Source organism: Papilio machaon, chromosome 13 (genome assembly GCF_912999745.1).
Source record: "Papilio machaon chromosome 13, ilPapMach1.1, whole genome shotgun sequence".
NCBI lineage: Eukaryota > Metazoa > Arthropoda > Insecta > Lepidoptera > Papilionidae > Papilio > Papilio machaon.
Genome location: NC_059998.1, coordinates 1,881,058 through 1,901,289, shown reverse-complemented (window position 1 = coordinate 1,901,289; position 20,232 = coordinate 1,881,058). Strand labels below are relative to the sequence as shown.

Below are 20,232 nucleotides of genomic sequence, written 5' to 3'. Positions count from 1 at the left end.
TACAGTACTTCGTTGTGGTTATTGAACAAACAGATAATGCGTTACTCAGCAACTAAACAAATTAACAAAAATTCTACAATGTAAGTAATTTTCGGTGTAGTCATTTGCCCTATGACTAATCTGTTATGACAGTAGAAATTTTTATCTACCCTTATAATAATTTATTTTTGTACACGTGTTATATCAGTGGAAACCAACCGTAATTTCGCAAGATTTGAAGTTCCATTGAGTTACCATAGTAACCAACAGCTATTGTCAATGTCAAATGAAATAATTTCCGAGGGTAAAACTAATAAATCTAACATTCATAAACGAAACAGATTAATTGTTAGTGCATACATTTCAACATATTCAATAGATACTCGTAGTGTACAGTGATGGAATCCCATTCGGCGGGCACTTTGCAGTCACCGTCTACTTTCTCGGAGAGTTCCAAGACAGGCAGTAGCAAGTCTGCTGATAGTACCACCAAGGATAAAGATCAAGACTTTACAAAGGATAACGGTAATTCTACGTTATCACTTAAAGACAAAAAAAAGTCATCAATAAAGTCAAGACCTGTCCACTACTTAACTAAATTTCTTTCATTAATCTTTACACGAGATAGCTAGTCCATTAGACTTCTTTAATCCCCCCTGAAACTTAGTAAAAAGATGTGTTTTAGCTGCATCCCCAATCGACTTGGAATGCAAAATCCAAGCGGAGAGGATCACCAAGATCTTGGACGAATCGATAAATAAGACGAAGCTGGCTATCTGCTTACCTGGTTTGGTCAAAGAGTACCGCACTCTAAATTCTATTCTTTCCAACCAGCACATGGACGATCTTCTGTTAATCTTCGATCAATATGACAGCCCACTTTTCTCTACTAGTCTATTAAATATGGGCGCGTTTGAGGATCTCAAAGCTGTAAGTTGTGTGGTCTATTGAATTTTAAGTAAAGTGTTTGAAGTTTTTTAGGATGAGTATCATTTTTTATTTAAGAAGGATAAGATTGTGATACTTACTTTTATAAACATTTTACACACGTAGTGAGACATATTGCTATGCATTAAGAATTGAAATTGCTAATTAGATATGAGGGGTTATTTCTAATCATGGCAAAAATTTTAAAACGTAATGCATTCCTCTCTTTTTTAGGGTGATGTATCATTAAAGAATCGTTTGAATCCAGAGCTAGGGCTTTTACTTTACATTATGAACAGTTATCCAGCACTGAAGCCAGTCGTGGAAGAAATGATTGACGAGGTGAATGTATACAGATTTATTTAGCAGTGAATAAATTCATAATAAAACATCATTGACGCTATCTGCTTTATTTGTTACAGATGAAAGAAGATGCAACGAAAGAAGTAAGAATATTTATAACTTGTACATAGAAATTAAAATTGTTTGGTGATTTTCACTTATTATTACGTAACTTATTACAAAGAAAAAGGTATTTTTTTTCTAGTGGATGAATTCTGGAAGTATTAAACTGATGAATACTCCGTTCTTCTTTCGTATTTACTTTCATGTGACTGTGAAATTTCATAGGGTAAACCAGAAACACCAGGTTTGAAGTATCTTCTGGCACTTGAGAATTTCCGCGAGCTGATGGTGAAGCAAATGGAGATGACCGCCGCCGAGGAGTTGTCTATGAAGCTAAAGACTAGAAAATTGGAGGCCTCTAATACCAAGCTTACTAAGATAATTGAAGGTGATGTATACAATGAAAATTATACATAGTTCTCTATTAGCTGAAATAACTTTGATAAACCTAAGTAAGTTGAAGGAAAAAGATAGTATACAGATTCGTTTTGTTGTAACATCAATAAGTTTCAGGATTTCTTGGGTTAGGATTAAATCAACAGCTTCTCCCTTAATAGATTTCAATTTGTAAGACAGAATACACAAATACATTAAAACAAGAATCGGAAAACTTCGAAGAGACGATGAAGCACAAGGCCGAGGTGATCGCCAGCTTGGAGGCCGAGCTCGCCACTCAGAACCGGGAGACCGCTGCCAAACTACAGAAGAAGGTGTAAGTACATAAATATTTTAAACTTCCGTGCGAAATCTTGGACGGAAAACAGATTTAAAGATAATAAGAGCTGTGTCTAACTAAATCTAAACTATGTTTACAAATTTGTTGATATCTTTTGATGTTATGTTGATAAAGATCTTAATGCTTGTGAAATCGGACAATTCGTGTGAGGTTATGCGGTCGCAATATTATATGTGTTTATAATATTCGGTGTAGTGTAGTGTGTACTGTTTTGTCTTTTAGCCTCGATTCCGAGCGACAGATGGTGTTAGCGACGCGGGCACACTTAATCAAGAATGAGATGCTTAAAGAAGAAGAAGCTGAAAGTAAAGAAGTTTATGAAAATCTTCTGAAAGTACATCTTCTCGAAGAAAAGAATTTAAGAGCGAGAAGGTCCGAAGAATTATTATAAAAGTTAAATTATATCATAATCAGGTATAATATATCACAAGTTTTTTGTTCTTAGACTCAAAGTTGAAACACAATTGTTGTCATGGCTACAAAAGTACGACGTCGAAATGGCAGACAAACAGGTAGAGCTCGACGATTTCACAGAGAAGTACGACGAAGAAATGAAGAAGTGTAAGGAGTTGGAGGTTAGAATCTTTAATTATTGTTTAGCACTTTCCTTAATCTTTTACAGTTTCGTGTTTTACACATTTGTAGATCATGACTACAATTTTGTAGTTTGAAATGTTGGAGTACTCGTTCTTTATATTTTGACCTCATCTAGGATCAAATAGCTGAGCAGGACAAGGAATACATACCGCTGATGGCAGAGAGAGAGGCAGAGTACCACGAGGAGATGACTCAGAAGATGCAGAAGTTCCTGCAGGAGCACGCGGCGAGAGTTATACAGAACGCGTGGAGGGAAGTGCTGGCAAATCGCGCGGAGAAGAAAAAGGTTACAAGTTTATCTTAAACATCATCGTCATCATTCCCTTAATACGTTTCATAACTGAGTAGGAAGGGATGGAACGACTGGATTTACGAATGATCGATTGATCTGGAGGAAGAAAACCTGATGGGCCGGCCTCATGCAGATTGGGAAGACCGTAAGGACAAGGAGATATCGTCATCCCCTTGTCCTTACATTCTTGTGGTCAAATACACCATAACCACACTCAATAGGTATCTGAGTATAGCACATTTTACAGTTGCTTGTTCAAAAGTTATTAATGTTTGATTATACAACGTATTTTTTGATATGCCTGTTCCGCTTCTTATTGTGTATGTAATGAAATTCCTGTATATTTTACAGTTGAAAGGCAGAACTAAAAAAGGAAAGAAGAAGAATTAAAAACCCCCATCCCACTTATTCCTAATATTATTTAATCCATATCTGATCCTATCCTAAATCCTATTTTCAGCTCAAGAAACTTCTAAAGAAGATGCAGGCTGCGGAAGAGAAGAAAGGAGGCAAAAAGTAATTCGTAATGAAATTCTAATATTTACATTTTATGATTTATTGAATAAAATAGTAAATTTATTTTAATAAACTTGTTTAATTGGCCCATAAATGGTATAACAAGGAAAATAACAATTTCTTCAATACATTTAAAGGCATCTAAAAGGCAACTTTTTTTAGACATCGTTGAAAAATATGTGCTCTGTCGATAAATATGCAATCATAAGCGGAATTTTAATTTATAAACATATAAGTTGGTTTTATGATAATTAAGTATTAATGTTACTCTGTCTTTTAGATTACAATCGTCTCATGCTAATCTATTCTTTTTTTTTTTTTTCATTTTCTTGCATTATATCTCTCTTGTCCCATGATGGTCATTACAATATTTTTTCAAAGCAAACAATTATGTTTTTATCATTTAACAATAGAATTTGCTTTATTTTACTTAATATGTTCGAATTTTCGTTCATCGTTTTCATAGGTTTCATATTTAGATCATAATTTGTCTTCGTCGTCGAGAACTTTGAGATGTCTTATAGCTTTCACATCTATAAGAGTGTCGGAGGAACTTTTTGTTGTGGGCACAAACGATATCGCCCGGCGAGCTCTTTCCCCATTGCGGAATATTGGATGATCCTGAAAAAAGTAGTATGATAAGAGATAAAAGTACATAAAATGCTCCGCTATTTCAATTAATGAAGTCTTTTGTACACACGACTATTTTTTTAGATTAGCTTTCATGAATTTAAGGCTTAATTTAATAGAAAGGATAACGAAATATTGCATTTTTGGTTATTTGAACTTCATTCCTTCTTCATTAAAAGTTTTAATTATTTTAAGAGAAATGTGTACCCTTAGCTGTACATGCAATGCCAGAGCGTTATGCTCAGTCTGTGATATCTTCTCCTGCGCCGCCCTCAGTTCTGCGTCGAGTCTCTGCTTCTCTTCTTCTAACTCTTTCAGTCTTCTTTCGGCCTCTGACAAATTATATAATTACATTTGTAATTGCCTTACAATTTTATCATTTATTTTATTATTATAGCTTACGTTTGTTTTATGTTCTTACCTTTGAATTGTGCCTCTTTCTCCGCTTGTAGCATTTCAAACTGTTTCCTCTTAAGTCTTTCCTCTTCCAACATTCTATTCTGTTCTTCTTGAAGGCGTTCTAGCTCTTCTCTTTTCTCCCATTCTTCTGTCAGAACTCTGTTAATAATAATTAAATTTCGGAATTTTATATACTTGGTAATTTATTGGCGAAACTAATTACATAATTGCATGTCACTCAAACTCCATATACTTCATCTATTATAAAACTTACCTCGCTTGTAACGCTCTGACGATCTCTTCATCTCTCTTAGCCTGCGTCTCCTCTTGTAAAAGTCTTTCAAGTTCTGCTTGTGCGTTCTTCAACTCCTCTAATTTCTTGTTATCCTTTTTGGACAGTTCTGCTAATTCCTGAAATATTATTAAACCAGATATAAACTTATATATAAAATTCTCGTGTCACGGGGTTCGAACTTGAACTCCTCCGAAACAGCTTGACCGATTCTCATGAAATTTTGTGAGCATATTGAGTAAGTCTGAGAATCGGCCAACATCTATTTTTCATACCCCTATTAAGATTTTTTAACTGCGCGCGGGCTAGTAAACTTATAAAAAGACATTCGTTAAAACATATGAGAGCTTAAGACCATTGCAAACAGCGCCATGTCAAAGCAAAGAGTTTTTGAAACCATAATCGCTTCCCTTTCAAATTAAACTAACACGTCTATTACCTGTGCCTGAGCTTCTGCGGCGAGCCGAGCGCGAACCTCGTTCTGGAGTCGCGCGCGCGTCTCTCTCGCCTCGCGCTCGCGTCGCGCCCCCGCCCCGCGCCGCCCCGCACGCGCTCGTCGCTGGTAGCCCTCCGCCCCCCCAGACACCGCCGCCGCCTGACGCAGCGCCGACACCCACTGCAGGCGACTCCTGCGGTACATAACACAAACATTGTTACACATTGTTTGCATTTTAGCAAATAACCATTCAGGTCGGTCATGTACAAAAGTATTGAAATATGGTGTTGAGATAAAAGAAAGCATTGTATCTTTTATTTAAAATTCTGGTATTCCCGTACTTATGATCCTGGGTGGCGAACTCGAAAGTCCTCTCCGGGGTGACGAGCTGGAATCGCTGCAGCTTGCCGTCGCCGGCGCTGGGCGCGGGTTCCACGGAGCAGTACTCGTCGATAGCGACGCGGCCGCACTGCTCGCGCTGCGCCGAGCTCTTGTAGTAGGTGAGCGCGCACGGCTGCAGCACGCACCAGTACTCGCGCATCGTTGGCAGCAGATAACCCCGTTTGTACAAGTAGCCCTGCCACATATCAAAATACTTTAAAATTAATAGTTACCAATGGCAAAAAGGGGATCAACGAATGAAGCGTCCAAGTAAAAGACCAGTCGTCGTCCGAATTTTACCCAGTCGTGAGAGACACGATGAACAAAAGTAGATAGCTAATCATTAGTACCACAATTCCAGATGCAAATTTAACGCTGACCACGATCCTAAAACATGAGGAACTTACTCCAAAGAGAGGTAAAAAGCTATGTTGTATATACACCTTCTTTATAATATCCTCAATAAAGACATCGTATATCTCGTCGACGGCTTCCACAAGGGCCTCAGCGTGCAGCTGGTGATCACAACAGTACTTGGCCTCAAGCACGGCGAGGAAGGCCGCCCACTTGAAGTGGCCGATGGAGCTGCCCAGCGCCTCCCAGTCCGCCGCGTCCCAGCGCAGCCCAAGGCATAGCACTAGCTGCTCCGCCACTATGCCCGCTTCCGACGGCTGAAGAACCACCTGAACATATTAGAAGAACATGTAAACTCATCCTCAAATTAGCATAACTTATATTAAGTATTTATTTTTGCCTTCAACAGTATTTTTTATAGTTCTAGATAATGTAGATTTTGTTAATACGTTCTTCGTTACTTAGACTTGTTTCTAAAAAAAACTACCTAACGCCTTCATTGTCATTTATTTGAAAACATAAATAAACTGAATGCATAGTCCGATTTTAATTCAACGAAAACCACAAGCGGTCGGTGACATAGAAATTGCAGACATCTATCTCCTTATTATAAATTATGTAAGAAATTATTTGAACATAATTCTACACGTGCTACGACATAATATGAATTTATTGTTAGTAATGAAAGTTACGAGTGCGTTCTAATTAAGTTAGTTTATGGTGTCAATGACCTGTACAATCAGTCCTTGTGTCTTAAGATTCGTTCACATCTGCAAACAGCATGTGCGATACTAATTAGAAAACGTCATTAGTTCTTTCGCATTTTAATTTCTTTTAAATAAGATAATAGTAATACGATAACTTAATTTTCTAAATATTACATCTGTATAAGTGAGATTGTCACTGTTATTTACTAATGGTACATAAAGCACTAGGAATCTATTCTTCTAGGCTAGCTCTAGATTCCTAGTGGTTTGGATTCTATCACGTCTACTGAACAATACGATTTTTCATAATTATTATTCAATTGTTTTTTTTTTAAGTACACTTAATTTATAAGTTGTTATTTGTATTCCATATTATTTAATCTTGTTTGCGATAGTCCGGAAAAGGACATCAGTACATTTTACGTATCGAAAGTTCGGCAACTTAAAAACGGCCCTTAAATATTCTGTACTTTGTATGAAGGATGTGGAAGTGAATCACACAGTTACAGCTCAATATGTGTTCGTATGACGCACTCGGAGACAGCTGACGTGAATTAATAGACAATGACTTGTTTTATATGTAGGGAACTTTTGTTACAAACATTTGAATTTAATAGAGCATAAAGCTCAAAATTCCATAACCAAGTTTTTGCCGGCTTTTTATTGTAATGTATGCAAAAAGGTTCTAATTGGTTACAAAACGAGTCCCTTGGACACTAAATTTACACCCAGAGAAAACCTAAATGAATATAAGTGCGCTAAAAGACGATAAGATCCAACAGCTTGTGTCTTTGACATTTGTAAAAAACAATAACCAAATGCTAAAAGGCTAAAAAACTGACAGATCGATATGTCACATGTCAAATTTCCATTATGTTGTAATTGGAAGACGTTAGTAAAAAATTGAAAGACATTAAGACGTTATAAATATGAATAAAAAATGACAATTAAGTATTAATGTTAAATAGTTGAATTTGACACGTCATGTCAGATTTTTGACTTGATTATTGTCATTGATTGCTTTTACCACATAGCGGCTTGACTCCTCGGAATCTTGCACGAGATCAGCAAGCAGGCAGAAGATCCTGAAGAGTTTGAACACGGAGTCATCGCCAAAGACCGGCTTATCGCGGCCCAGTAAGCTCTTACGACACACAAACCAACACACCTGGGAAATAAGAAAAGCATTGAGAAACGTTTTATTATGATTTACGATTATTTATGGCTGTAAAAAATGTCTAAAAAATTAAATATATTTAACAAAAGAAGTAAATTTACTAAAAAGCTTTCTTAATTAAGCGATTTTTATTACGTGCATGAATTTTTTCTCTCTACTAATCTTCCAATGTATGTATAAAAGACTACGATTACATTAATACATGAAATAGGTACTTTAATCTTATTTACATCCAACACTGTATAATAATTTCCGGTTTCGAGTTTCGAGTTTCATTAGAACAATCAGTTTCTAATTACGTATTGCTCGATGGTATAGCACGAGGGACAATAGTTTTCTTGTTTTGCGTCACTAAGATGTACATATGGGCTCGTTGTATTCGTGGCCCATTTACCATTATGGTTGAATGACGCTTGATAATCTTCTTAATTAGTTCAAATTAAGAAGTGATTAGACAATGTGTGTGAACGCTATGTTATAAAATTTTCTCTCACGTAGAGTAATGATTAAAATAGCTAGAGATTCTTTGATCATAGAGCATAGACATAGAGCAACTTATTTTTGACTGATTGACCCTTGAACATATATTGTAATCTGTTTTTCAAAGATAATGACAGTGATAATATGTTTTGTACATAGAATTTGGTCTCAGAAACCTACGATGACAGGAGATAATTTAACAATTTTTTATGGACATAAACTGAGTCAGTGCTATTTAATAAGTTGAATTCGGCAAATAAGCAGGCGTATGTAAAAAAATTTGCGCAACCAACTAAAGATATATCTGGACAAACAAAGATAGAAAGATCTTGAAAGAATCCTCATTGAAGCGTAGTTTCTCATTTTTCTGTTACTAATTTCGCTAGCCTTGCAAATTTGAATAACACCGATTTATTATTATTATTAAATAAAAGTATAATTACACAAGTTACATACTTCGCTTATTTTCTTCTCGTATTCCCTGACAACGGGAAGTGTGACGGTCTTCGGCAGCGAGCTAAACACCTCGTGCTGGAGATAGTAACGGAACTCGTCGAAGGTCAGCTCCTGAGAGGATCTGAAGTGGTCCAGACCTTTCTCCACACCGTAAAGGTCGAGTAATGTACCTATGTTCGCGGTTAGCACCTGTGGAAATAACAAAAAATAAATTCTTTCTTTGGATTTTTCACTCGCAATGTTTTTTTTAAACGTGTTGCTATACTGAAAAAAACAGAGAACAATATGATGTTATAATACAAGTGGAATTACGGACACAACGGTAAAAAGTTCGAGTCGTTAAATCTTGTAGCGTTTATTTCCATTGCTCAGATCCGTTTACATGCAAAGTTAAGTATGAACCTTACATTATCATAACAAAAAAAAAACAACCAGAACTGAGGATCTGTTAGGATAGGATAGTATGGAGATAGCTCTTTAAAGTAAAGCTTGGTCACAAAAAGGATTACTCATTAAAAAAAACTAATAACGATAACCCTCGTTATCAGCGGCCAGGTATTTTCGTTTTGTCATTTAAATATTATGTCAACATGGCGTTATCGTTAGAATTAATGAGTAAGGAGCTAACAGGCCTGCCGTCACCTTGTGCTTACATTAAACGACTTCACCACTTGGGAATGCTGATAAGCCTTGTTATTGCTTGCGTCAGTTGAATAGATGTTAAAAGTGTCGTATTAGTTTTAACAAGTTTTGTGACTTCTATTGAAAACTGAGATTCTTCAAAACCTATAAATTTGTAGTCACAAAATTAAATTCGAATAACAGTAAAGTTATAATTTAGCACACATGAATATTCCTACAAGTTTTCGCTAATTCCATTGTGAACGTCAAACAACATTTCACCGATGGTTAGGAAATAAACGTCCTAAACTGTATGTATACTCGGATATTTTAATTTCTAATGTAATGAATCATCACATCGGGTTTGCATCATCGTAGTATGTTAGTAATCATCAACACATCTTTTTTTAACTTTACCTATCCCAATTATAATGATTAAGCTTTCTATTAAACATAATTATAATATTATAAAGATACCATAACTAAATACAAATTGTATCGACATTTATTATTTATTTATGTATTTGTGCGACGTGGACGCCGAGACGACGTCGTAGGGCGACGCCAGATGAGTCATCGATTCAATGCAAGGATATCCACACGCAGACCACTGCTACACTGATAGCTAGGCGATCACTATAATATTTGTAAGCAAATCGTAACCGAAATAGAATAGATTTAATTACAGCGATGGAATTTATATGAATTAAATGCATTTACAAAACTTTTTGGACAACTGATGAATGATCTTTGACTTTTTAAAATCAATTAATAACTCTCAGAAACCCACGATGAATCATGTAATCTAATTTTATCATGTAAAAGTTAAACATCCTTAACTATACAATCAGTTTTTTGCTTTAAGTTCCAAAAAATATAGCGTTCATAGCTAATAGTGTAATACTAACTTAATATCTAAGCGAGGCATACAAATCACATCGCACCCACACCCACGCTGGTCTGGCGTCGCTTCGTCATGACTTGTGATCGCAACACAACAACCTGCGCATGTACTTGTGTCAATACGTAGTTTATTGTCCCTTAATGCGTGTTACGATCACTGATTACTGACTAGTGATAGGTCTCTATTGAGTTTTTATTGCGTCAAAAGGAATCTTATTATTAATGTTATTCTACGCGATAAAAATCACATAAATTTAACCATATTGATTTATTCAATTACATTTAGTGATCCTCAAATGAACACGGCTTTAACCTTTTTCCCGTTCTTATAAAATGCTGTTAACTGTTCTAACTACGTCTCATAGACACAATAGAAATTACAATATGTACATACATGAATACATAATAGTGCAAAATATTACCCTCTAGTTAGTGAGGCAAAATTCGAGTATTTATCAGACATTCTTACGGTGAAAGAAAACATTGTGATGCAACCTGTTCAGATCAGCAAAAAAATTCAAAGATATGGGCGAAGTCAACCAAACCGCACTTGGCCAGCGTGGTTGACTATGGCCTAGTCCCCCCTTAACTTTTTTTTTAATAAGAGAAGGGGGCAAACCAGCAGCGGGAACACCAAGGTGTTCATCGACGCCCATACCTTGGGTATGCTTTGAGCCCCTTAGAAGAGAAACACATGAGTTGACGAAGAATTTACTTTTTTGCTTGGATTAAGGTAGAGATTTCTCAGATCAGATGCTGTGGAGGTCAAAGTCGTTGTAAAATCTTCCAATTTACATATTCAATTACAGCAGGAAGTATTTTTTGCGATGATAAGCAAATCTGAGTTTGTTTTTGAAAGTTGATACTTTAGAGGTTAATCGATATGATATATTTAGTTAATCACTAATCCGAGGTCAGAAGCTGTATTGAGTTGCGACTTCCTATATAAGAGATGATGATGAAATTTAATAAAACTATTTTGGACATTTTTAACATCAACATTTCCTTATTTCTTATCTTTATTGTCATCAACTGTATTGAAATTAGGATACGAAGGAATATGTTAAGAAAAATTTTTTGTCGACACACTATATTTCCCTAGATTAGGAGAAGCATTTGCGAGAATGTGTTCTTAATTTCATCGACATTATTTACATTTGATTTATACAGCGCTCCTATCAGACGTGAAGTAAAACAACAAATCTCATACGAATTTTGATAAAATTTGTTGATGACGTCAAGAATACTTTCTTGCAAATTTTCGTGCTAGGATCTCAGAGCCACGGTTAGTGAGGTGAGTGGTAAACGTACTTTCTTTTGTGCTATAGTATCTTTGTCAAAATCTATGAACAATAATTAATAATTAATTTGTTTTTTTAATAGTGGTTAGATTGTTATTGTAAAATAGCCTAACATATATGTCATATTAAAGAAAAATAAGTGAGTATCATAAATTTAAACTGCACAGAGTCCTCGTCGCGGAGTCCGATCGCCGGCTGAGGTCAGCCAGATTAAAGCTGACCTCATAACGATCGCATTACTTTTTACTGAATGCGCTTTTAAGAACACAATAAACAAAATATTTTATACACTAAAGTTTTTGTGTGTTTTTCCTGAATAAAACCGTATTGTAATAAACGTCAAGTTGAATGTAAAGATAACGAAATGATATCGTAGTTACTCGTACATATTGGTAGGATAACCTATAACTTAACTTAACCTAACTTATAACTTGTATTACTGATCAAAGTTTATAGACGAATTTTGTACCTACGATTCTGTACATCAATAACGTTACTAAATTGTAGTTTTATTCCCTGAGAGTCGGAGCGTACTAAGTTAGGATTGACTAGGCCTAACTTAGTGGCATAGTCAACTAGTGATGCAACGGATGTCTGTTTCCGTTTCCGCAAGTGCGGAAGTTCCGCGTGCTTTTCAACATCCGTTTCTGCTTCTGTTTCCGCAACTTTTATAACGGAGATAAAACGGAACTTTACGACGGTTGAGAGATCCAAATGCGCGGCGCGAGACGCGCAGTCCGTGCGCGGCCTTTCGGCACTTGTCGCATTTGTTTGTTTACGTACTTTTTCGTGAATTTAAGCGCGTAATATTTTCTGCTGCTGTTTGAAACAATCAGTTGCTCTTGCTGGAGTAAACTGTCTAGTTGTTGTCCATATAAAATTTGATAACTGGCAAAATGTGACTATTTCATACTTACGAGTAATTAAATGTACTTTTGAATAAGTGATAACCATGTAATATATCATTATCATTATTATCATCCGCTTACTATACATCCCCACTGAGGGGCTCGGAGCCTACCCCAAATTAGGGGTGACTAGGCCGTAGTCAACCACGCTGGCCCAGAGCGGGTTGACTTCACACATATCATTAAATTTTTTCTCAGATATGTGCAGGCAGGATCACTACGTTTTCCTTCACCGTCGGATACATGTAAATATCTAAATCGAAAAACACATTGGTACATAGCGGGATTCGAACCCAGGCCCTGCAGATTGCAAGTCAAGTGCCTAATAATTATATCTTTTTCTAATCTAGATTTGGTGTTTTTGATACTTAACACATTCACTGTTTACAAAATAAAAAAAGGTAATAGCTGGGAGCCAAAACTTTTTATGGTGAATTTTTATTTAGTATATCTGGGAGTGTTTGAACATATAGATAAATTAATAATGTTTTTTGTATTTGAGCGCTAGAGATCATCATTTTGAGCGCTAGGGATCATCATTTTGAGCGCTAGGGATGGCAATGGTTTAGTTCACTAATATGTAGATATTTGTTCCACGATTGCATTTCTGTGTACTAATATGTTACAAGATTTTGACAAAGTCAAGTTTTTCATCAAATTCCAGAATATTGAGTAAAACATGTAAGGATACTAATCAAAACCAGCTTTTATCTTCTCGGTTCAAGATCTTGTAACATTTCATACACACCCACACATACACACACACATAAACATAAACGCATACACACATACGTACACACACAAACAGGACATACATATATTTAAAAAAAATACATACATAATATTAAGTTCAGCCTTAGCTTCATATAATACAAGATATTTGTATGTTTGCCTCCGTACGAACGTGGTACTAATCACTACAACACTGTAAGAATGAAACTAATACGCTTTTTCGTTAGTTGACTATATTGCCAGAGTGGCCACACAAAGCAACATGGGCTCGCTTCAAACGCCGGCGGCTTACTGGCTACTACAAAGTGAACGGGCCTCTCGCTCGGATCCGAGGGGGAGGCGCCGCTACTAATAGCTCTGCCCACTCGGATCCGAGTGGTCAGCAGTGAATGTATTAATGAAAATAAAATTAAAAAAAAAAAACGTATTTTAACTTATTGCAGCACAGTAAAAATACATATATTGAAGGCTAAAGGACACCGATATCCAATGCCTTAATAAATTAAAAACGAATACAAACTGTTCTTACCAAAAAAAAAAATTGTAAATATGTTTTTTTGATTATTTACACTTCTGTTTCCGCTTCCGTTTCCGTTTCCGTTTCTGCTAAAATTTATTTTTGACATCTGTTTCCGTTTCTGGTTCCGGTAAGACACTTCCGTTGCATCACTATAGTCAACCACGCTAGCCCGGTTTGTGATGATAAATAATGTTTCCCTCTATGAACATGAAGATTCTATTTTGATTTAAACTTTAGAAATAGACACAAGTTTTCTATCAACATTGGAGTTAATAAAACACAACAAACTCTACATTTATAAAATAATATATGACAGTCATTATAGTTATTAGTCAGCTGTGAGTTTTTGTACTTCCACGCAATTTACTTTGCTACGTAATAAAGGTCAATCGGTGGTTATATTTACTTTTATGGACACTATTTGTACGATTGTTCTCTGTCTTGACATAAGAACAGGCTGTTTCTTGAATCATATAATTGCAAATGCAAGGGCGAAGTCAAGTCGACTCAAGTATCTTTAGAAGTTATTTCTGTTTATTTGGAAATGTCTCGAATTCTAGTACATTCTAATATTTCACGAGAAGAAAAAAACACTCGTAAAATTATAGTGATGTCATATTTCCTTGCGTACACCGCTCGATACTCCAGGGTCGCCAGTTATACGGTTGTAGTCTATTGCGCGGAAAATGTCGAATTTTATTAACGAGTTCCGAGAAAGTTCGCGTTTGCCATTTTGCAAATTATGTCAGCGTTACAATTTAACGTGTAACATGATTATTATTTTTTTCTCATCCTTTAACAACCGTTTTTACAATTCCGTTTCTAGTCAATACCAGTACATAAAGCATCATAAGAAATTGGGTAGAAACGGTTTGTTAATAAAGAACATTGTCTTTATTGAAACATCATTAAAAACAAAAGTCTGTAAGTCAGTTTTGGAATGGAAATTAGTGGTAAAGCGCCTGCTTGCTCTATTTCTGCACGCAGAATAATTTTCATCGTCTTGCAAATATCTTTACCCGTTAAATGAAGAATAACATCACGTATGATTACATTGAATAAGGAAGTGAGGAAGATTATCCCGAGAAGAACCGCAATAATAGCTTCATTGCGGTTCTTGTTAATCTCAGGAATGTAAAGTGTCGTTATCATTAGCCACCGCAAGGACGATAAGTGAGCCACAGGCTATACAAAGCCCTAGTAGTCTAATAGTCAGGGGTACGGATATCTACGATTCGAATTGTGGGCATTAGTTGGAATGGTTACAAGTTTGATGAATTTTGTAATACAAAGAAAAAAATCGTTTTAAAAATATATAACTAACTGAATTTAAACAACAAGTCTAACAGAATTCAACTTTCTTCCCAGTGAGATTACAAAGCCCTTAAAAGTTAAAAGTAAACCAAGTTGCTTATTATATAACAATGTTTGTAATTAATATCCTAACGTAGAGCCTGAAGAAGATAGTAATTTAAAAGTAGAAAGTGAGACAGAGATGGCAATTGCTCAATTAGTTAGCGACGCATCTGTATGGCGAAATCAATACCTTGTTAGTATGGTCAGTAGAATATGTCAGTAGGTTGTAACATAAATTGCAATAAATGGCGCAAATTGAACGTTTATGGCTAAGTTACATTCTGATGCTGACGCCGCAAAGCTCGATATGGTAGAGAACTATTGATAAGGGTCAGTGAATAGTGTTCTTGCGCGAGTTACTATTAACTGCATTGACCATTTTAAGTAGATCTCATATATCATATCACCAGTTTTAGAAATTATAGAGCTAGCGATATTTTATTGCGTTTATGAGTTGTATAATCTTACTAATATAAATACGAATGTTTGGATGGATGGATTTTTGTTACAAGGTATCTCCAGAACGGATCAACAGATCTCAATTAAATTTGGCATTGATGTAGAACATAGTCTGGAAGAACACATAGGCTACTAATTATTTTCTGTTCTTAATTAATTCCTCGCGGAGCGACAGCTAGTGGTTTATAAATTAATTATAATTAAAAAGCTAAATGACTATGTATTGTTATTTTGTATGTATGTATTTTCAATTTAATATCGATCGGGATTAGTGTTGTGTTATATGGGTTTTGAGTCTTGACAAGATAGGTGGTGAATTGCTTTTAGAAGATATTGCTTCTTTTGTTAATTTTGGAAAATTTCGGACGTTTTATAGTTTCGTATGTTCATACGTTTTGTTATGTTCGTAATTATAGTTCAATAGTGATTGTAAATTAAAAGTTTAATTTGCGTCTATTACTTACAAGTACGAGTTTCAAGCTTCATACCGGATGCGGGGCGTTAATAAAATTATGTTTACAGTAACTAAGCTTTCTTTGATTAGATGTTTCATTTGCAATATGTGGTAGCTAAGTGCTATAAGTTTTAGTTTTAGTATCACTCTTAATGGCGTAGTTTTAATAGTCTAGTCAGTGTAAATGTAATTTAGTAGTTTTAGGTCACTCCTGATGATAAAAATTTTGATTTTTTTTTTCTAATAATTTATCTGACACTGGTTTATTAATTAAAAAAATACATTCGAATCTCTTTTCCAATTTTAAAATCGGAATTTTTATTTACCTTGCATTAGCTTACTGAAATGATGCTAAGCAGAAAGTGAACAAAATTAAAGTTGTTGTAATATAGTCAACAAAATGCTTGCTTGTAATTTTACAAAAAATTGGTAGTATTAACTCTTGTACTAATATATTTTTATATCTTCCCGGGCGATCTAAGCGGACAGTCATTTACTTTGCTCATCTATCGTCTCATGTAGTAAACTGTTATCACTTTTAAGTGTAACTTTATCACAAACTTCCTTTAAACAATATGCGATCATTGTTTTGTTTAGCTCGTGTAAATGATGAGGTAATGTTGATTTTCGTCAAATAGTCGTTAACAATTAATTTATTTTATTTGACATGAAATTGTGAAATTACATATTATTTTTGTTGTTATTCTCAACAAGAGCTTTTAAAGTACTAGGACAGACAGATGACATTTGTTTTAAAGAGCAGTTTTGCGTTAAAAAGATTAATAATATTAATTTTTATAAGAGATGGATAGTCCTAAATATGAGTCTTTTGTACTTTAATAAATAAATGCTCTCTAACTTGTGACAACTCTAACATAAACAAATATGGGTTAAAGTGTCACAAAAACTGGACACACCTAAAAGCCTTTCTTCCACATACATACTTGAAGTAGGTATGTGTAGGCACGCCTCAGTTTAATAGCTAACATCGCCCTTAATAGGTCACTAAAATGGTCGATATTGTTTCGAAGGACAGTCGCTATTGACATTTTGAACTTTTGTAGTAAGATCCAAGTAAGAATGTGCGCATCAATAACCTTTACAGATATTAACAAAAAATAAATATTTTCACGAGTATCTGTTTTATTTTATGAAAATTTATATTTGAAAAATTTTGTAGTGTAGTAACTATCTACTGGGTTGTGAGAAAAAAAGGTTCTATAAGTTTAGATTAGATTCAAAATTTTTAAAATTAGTATACCACGACCACACAGAAGACAGGCGAGAAGTGTTAGTATTTCCGCGTTTCGTCTATCGAGTGATGAATTCTTAACATGTTTTGATATGAATTTCCTTGTTTATAGTTTTTTCTATTATACAATTATATTTGAGTATTTGTTTTATTATAACTTCAATCTTATTAAAATTAAAAAAAAAATTGCACATGTTTTCACTTATAAATAAAAATTAAATTAGCAATACTTTTTCAAATATACTCTGTACATACTGAAAATATTTCTATATTTTTTAATAAGTTTAAGTAGAGATAATAAATAAGCAAACCTTAAGCTTCGATTTATGGACGACCTCGTTATTTTGCAAGGAGTCGAATGCATGCCAAATGCAGTTCGTAACATTCTTCAAAAGAGTCGACATTTTAAACACTACCCACAATAATCACATTAATTGGTATCCTTTTTAATCTGTGCACCATAGAACATTGTTTTTGTTTTTTTATTTGGGCCAAGGCACACGTCAAGCGGCCGCGCGTTCGAAGTTCACACTGGCAGCTTACGATTGTGATATCAGACGAAAGGAAATGGATGTAACGCAACGCCACATTATGCCAGTCGACATTATTCAAAAAAATTGTAGCCCCGATTCTATTTATGTTTCATAATTACAATCAGTTTAAAAAAAATAGCCTTCAACATAAGTAAATGAGCACATCTCTAGGTAATTAAATATTCATCAAGAAGAATGAGGTTTCGTTCATATTTTTCATCAGTCAGTTGATTCCCGGAGTGATAAAATTTAACTAAACATAAAGAAGATAAATATATTATACATAGTCCTAGCAAGCGGTAGTTCGTCATCAAACATCGAGATGCGATCAGTTCTCGCAAGTTTTTACCATATCCGTCGGCTGAGTCACCTGCCGGCCGAGTAACTTGTGCCGCGGACTGCAATTATTTATGACCAAATTAAGAAGACAGTAGGATTAGAGACGTGTTAATTTACAAATTTGTTGGTACACCTATCAATATAAAAGGGCTGCAAGAAAAGAAAGTTCATAGAGCCTGCCTAATATCATGCGACCATGCATAATTGATTCACAACTATTAAACATTCAAACTGCAGTGCAATTAAGGCATTTCGCGAGTTTATTTTTTTTTCAGCGAACATTTTCGTTTTATGATTTAAGAGAATTTCATTCCCATATCCACAGTATGCAGCGCCTAGAATTTTTTTATAGAATCTCCGTAGTTCTACGGGTCAGATATGCAAATGACGGCTTCTATCGGAAGTGGATGAAGGTTTTCTCGCCATTTTGGTCTGTGAGGGCCGCTAGTACCATTCAAAATAGATTCTCCTTATATCGACCTTAGTCCATTCCAAATAAAAATATTTTTTCGTAATAAGGCAGATTGGTGTGGGCATTGCCTTGATATTTCTTAGAGTTTTAAATTATGCAATTATAAAAATTTTGTTTTGAAGTTAGTACAGAATTACTGAAAAATCTTATAAAAATAATGTTTTTATCATTTCCTCTTATAAGTTTAAAAATGCGGTTGTTTATAGAGGTAATAATGTGACCTTACATCTGCATATATGGTAAACAACTGTCTTTTGGCAACAACCTTCCGCAGTTCAACAGCACGAGAATTATGAATATAAATTAGCTTTTGTTGAGGTTAATACTTTAAAAATCTTAATAAAGGTCAAATATTCGTAGAAGTTTGACTGAAAGCATGGTCCTTTGAGGTGGTATGTTATTTATTAGTTTAATCTATACTATATTTAGAGTATACGTACCGAGGAAGTACCAGGATCTCATGAAATGGTACTTAGATAACTGCTCGCTTCCTTACATTCGTGTACTAAAATCTTCCATTAAACACGTGAGACTGGAAGTTCGGGGGGAAGGCTTCCGAAAAAAAAGAAAAACAAAACATCACGAGGAAGAGGGATATAGGAAAAATACAGGGTGATATAAATAAAACAAACTATTAATCTTTGGTAAGAGTTTATTCATCAATAAAACTATAACTAGACAATACGACATTTATAAAACTGACAATATTTCAATGACATGAAAACTTATACTAGTTGCAAATTTACTACAAGCATTTATATAATCACTTGAATACACCATAATAATAATAAAAATAAGTATATTAGTAAAAAAATAATAATAAACGGCATATTTGATATATCGATATTATTTGAATTCCGTAGTCATGCTTGAATACAACATATGTGTGAATTAATGCCCGGAAATTAAAGAAAAATCTATTAATAAATATAGCCTATGTTACTCAGTGATAATGTAGCTTTTTAGTGGAAAAAGATTTTTTTAAATCGGTGAAGTAGTTTATGAGTTTATTTGTTACAAACAAAATACAAATCTTTCCTCTTCATAATAGTATAAACTCGCTTTTACCCGCGACTCCGTCCGCGTGGAATAAAAAAATTCACACAAGTTAAAAAAGTTCCTATGTCCGTCTCCTAGTTCTAAACTCCCCATCAATTTTCAGCTAAATCAGTTCGACCGATCTTGAGTTATAAATAGTGTAACTAACGCGACTTTCTTTTATATATATAAGATGAATGGCAAACAAGTGATGAGTGAGTTTGTGCGTACGAACTTATTGTTACAGGTGTTCAGAGTTAAAATTAAATATCATAGAGTATCCATAAATTAATTCGGTATATTCAAGTGATTAATTATTTTAAATTGACTACATTATGCACATACAAAGCATTGAATGAGATTTTTAAAAAACATCGTTTCAATAGATTAAATCTAATTAGACGAATGATTTAAAATGGATGAGTTGGCACTTTACTTAACACATTCCATACTTATTTTGTTAGTATCCAAATTATTTTTACTACTTTCCTTATAAAAATCGAAATTTAATAATGTATTTAAAGCTTATGATATAAATAATCAAGTGTTGAAAAAAAGAACTGACTTTCTAAGACTGGTC

At 34.5% G+C, this 20,232-nt stretch overlaps 2 protein-coding genes across 2 annotated transcripts; one reads left to right on the top strand and one right to left on the bottom strand.

The window, feature by feature from the left end:
* The first annotated feature begins 329 nt into the window (after positions 1 to 329).
* Positions 330 to 3,456, top strand: LOC106717759 (dynein regulatory complex protein 10). Its single transcript, XM_014511672.2, has 10 exons — positions 330 to 504; positions 665 to 909; positions 1,141 to 1,248; positions 1,329 to 1,352; positions 1,537 to 1,699; positions 1,888 to 2,023; positions 2,270 to 2,419; positions 2,493 to 2,622; positions 2,760 to 2,930; positions 3,397 to 3,456. The coding sequence occupies exons 1-10, from the start codon at positions 378 to 380 to the stop codon at positions 3,454 to 3,456; spliced, it is 1,314 nt and encodes a 437-aa protein (XP_014367158.2). The 5' UTR covers positions 330 to 377.
* Positions 3,457 to 3,872: 416 nt separating this feature from the next.
* On the bottom strand, positions 3,873 to 17,792 carry LOC106717818 (differentially expressed in FDCP 6). The gene is made up of 10 exons (XM_014511740.2): positions 17,582 to 17,792; positions 8,765 to 8,953; positions 7,679 to 7,819; positions 6,034 to 6,273; positions 5,551 to 5,786; positions 5,213 to 5,402; positions 4,756 to 4,892; positions 4,504 to 4,640; positions 4,290 to 4,414; positions 3,873 to 4,073 (listed from the first exon to the last, which is right to left on the bottom strand). The coding sequence occupies exons 1-10, from the start codon at positions 17,672 to 17,674 to the stop codon at positions 3,933 to 3,935; spliced, it is 1,629 nt and encodes a 542-aa protein (XP_014367226.2). The 5' UTR covers positions 17,675 to 17,792; the 3' UTR covers positions 3,873 to 3,932.
* Between the last annotated feature and the right edge of the window lie 2,440 nt (positions 17,793 to 20,232).

Coding starts and splice junctions, on each gene's coding strand:
- LOC106717759 (XM_014511672.2), top strand. CDS start 378: ATGGAATCCCATTCGGCGGGCACTTTGCAGTCACCGTCTACTTTCTCG. Junction 505..664: donor AGACTTTACAAAGGATAACG/GTAATTCTACGT, acceptor GATGTGTTTTAG/CTGCATCCCCAATCGACTTG. Junction 2,623..2,759: donor AGAAGTGTAAGGAGTTGGAG/GTTAGAATCTTT, acceptor GACCTCATCTAG/GATCAAATAGCTGAGCAGGA.
- LOC106717818 (XM_014511740.2), bottom strand. CDS start 17,674: ATGTCGACTCTTTTGAAGAATGTTACGAACTGCATTTGGCATGCATTC. Junction 5,787..6,033: donor TTGAGGATATTATAAAGAAG/GTGTATATACAA, acceptor GATATGTGGCAG/GGCTACTTGTACAAACGGGG. Junction 4,893..5,212: donor CCGCAGAAGCTCAGGCACAG/GTAATAGACGTG, acceptor ATAATATTTCAG/GAATTAGCAGAACTGTCCAA.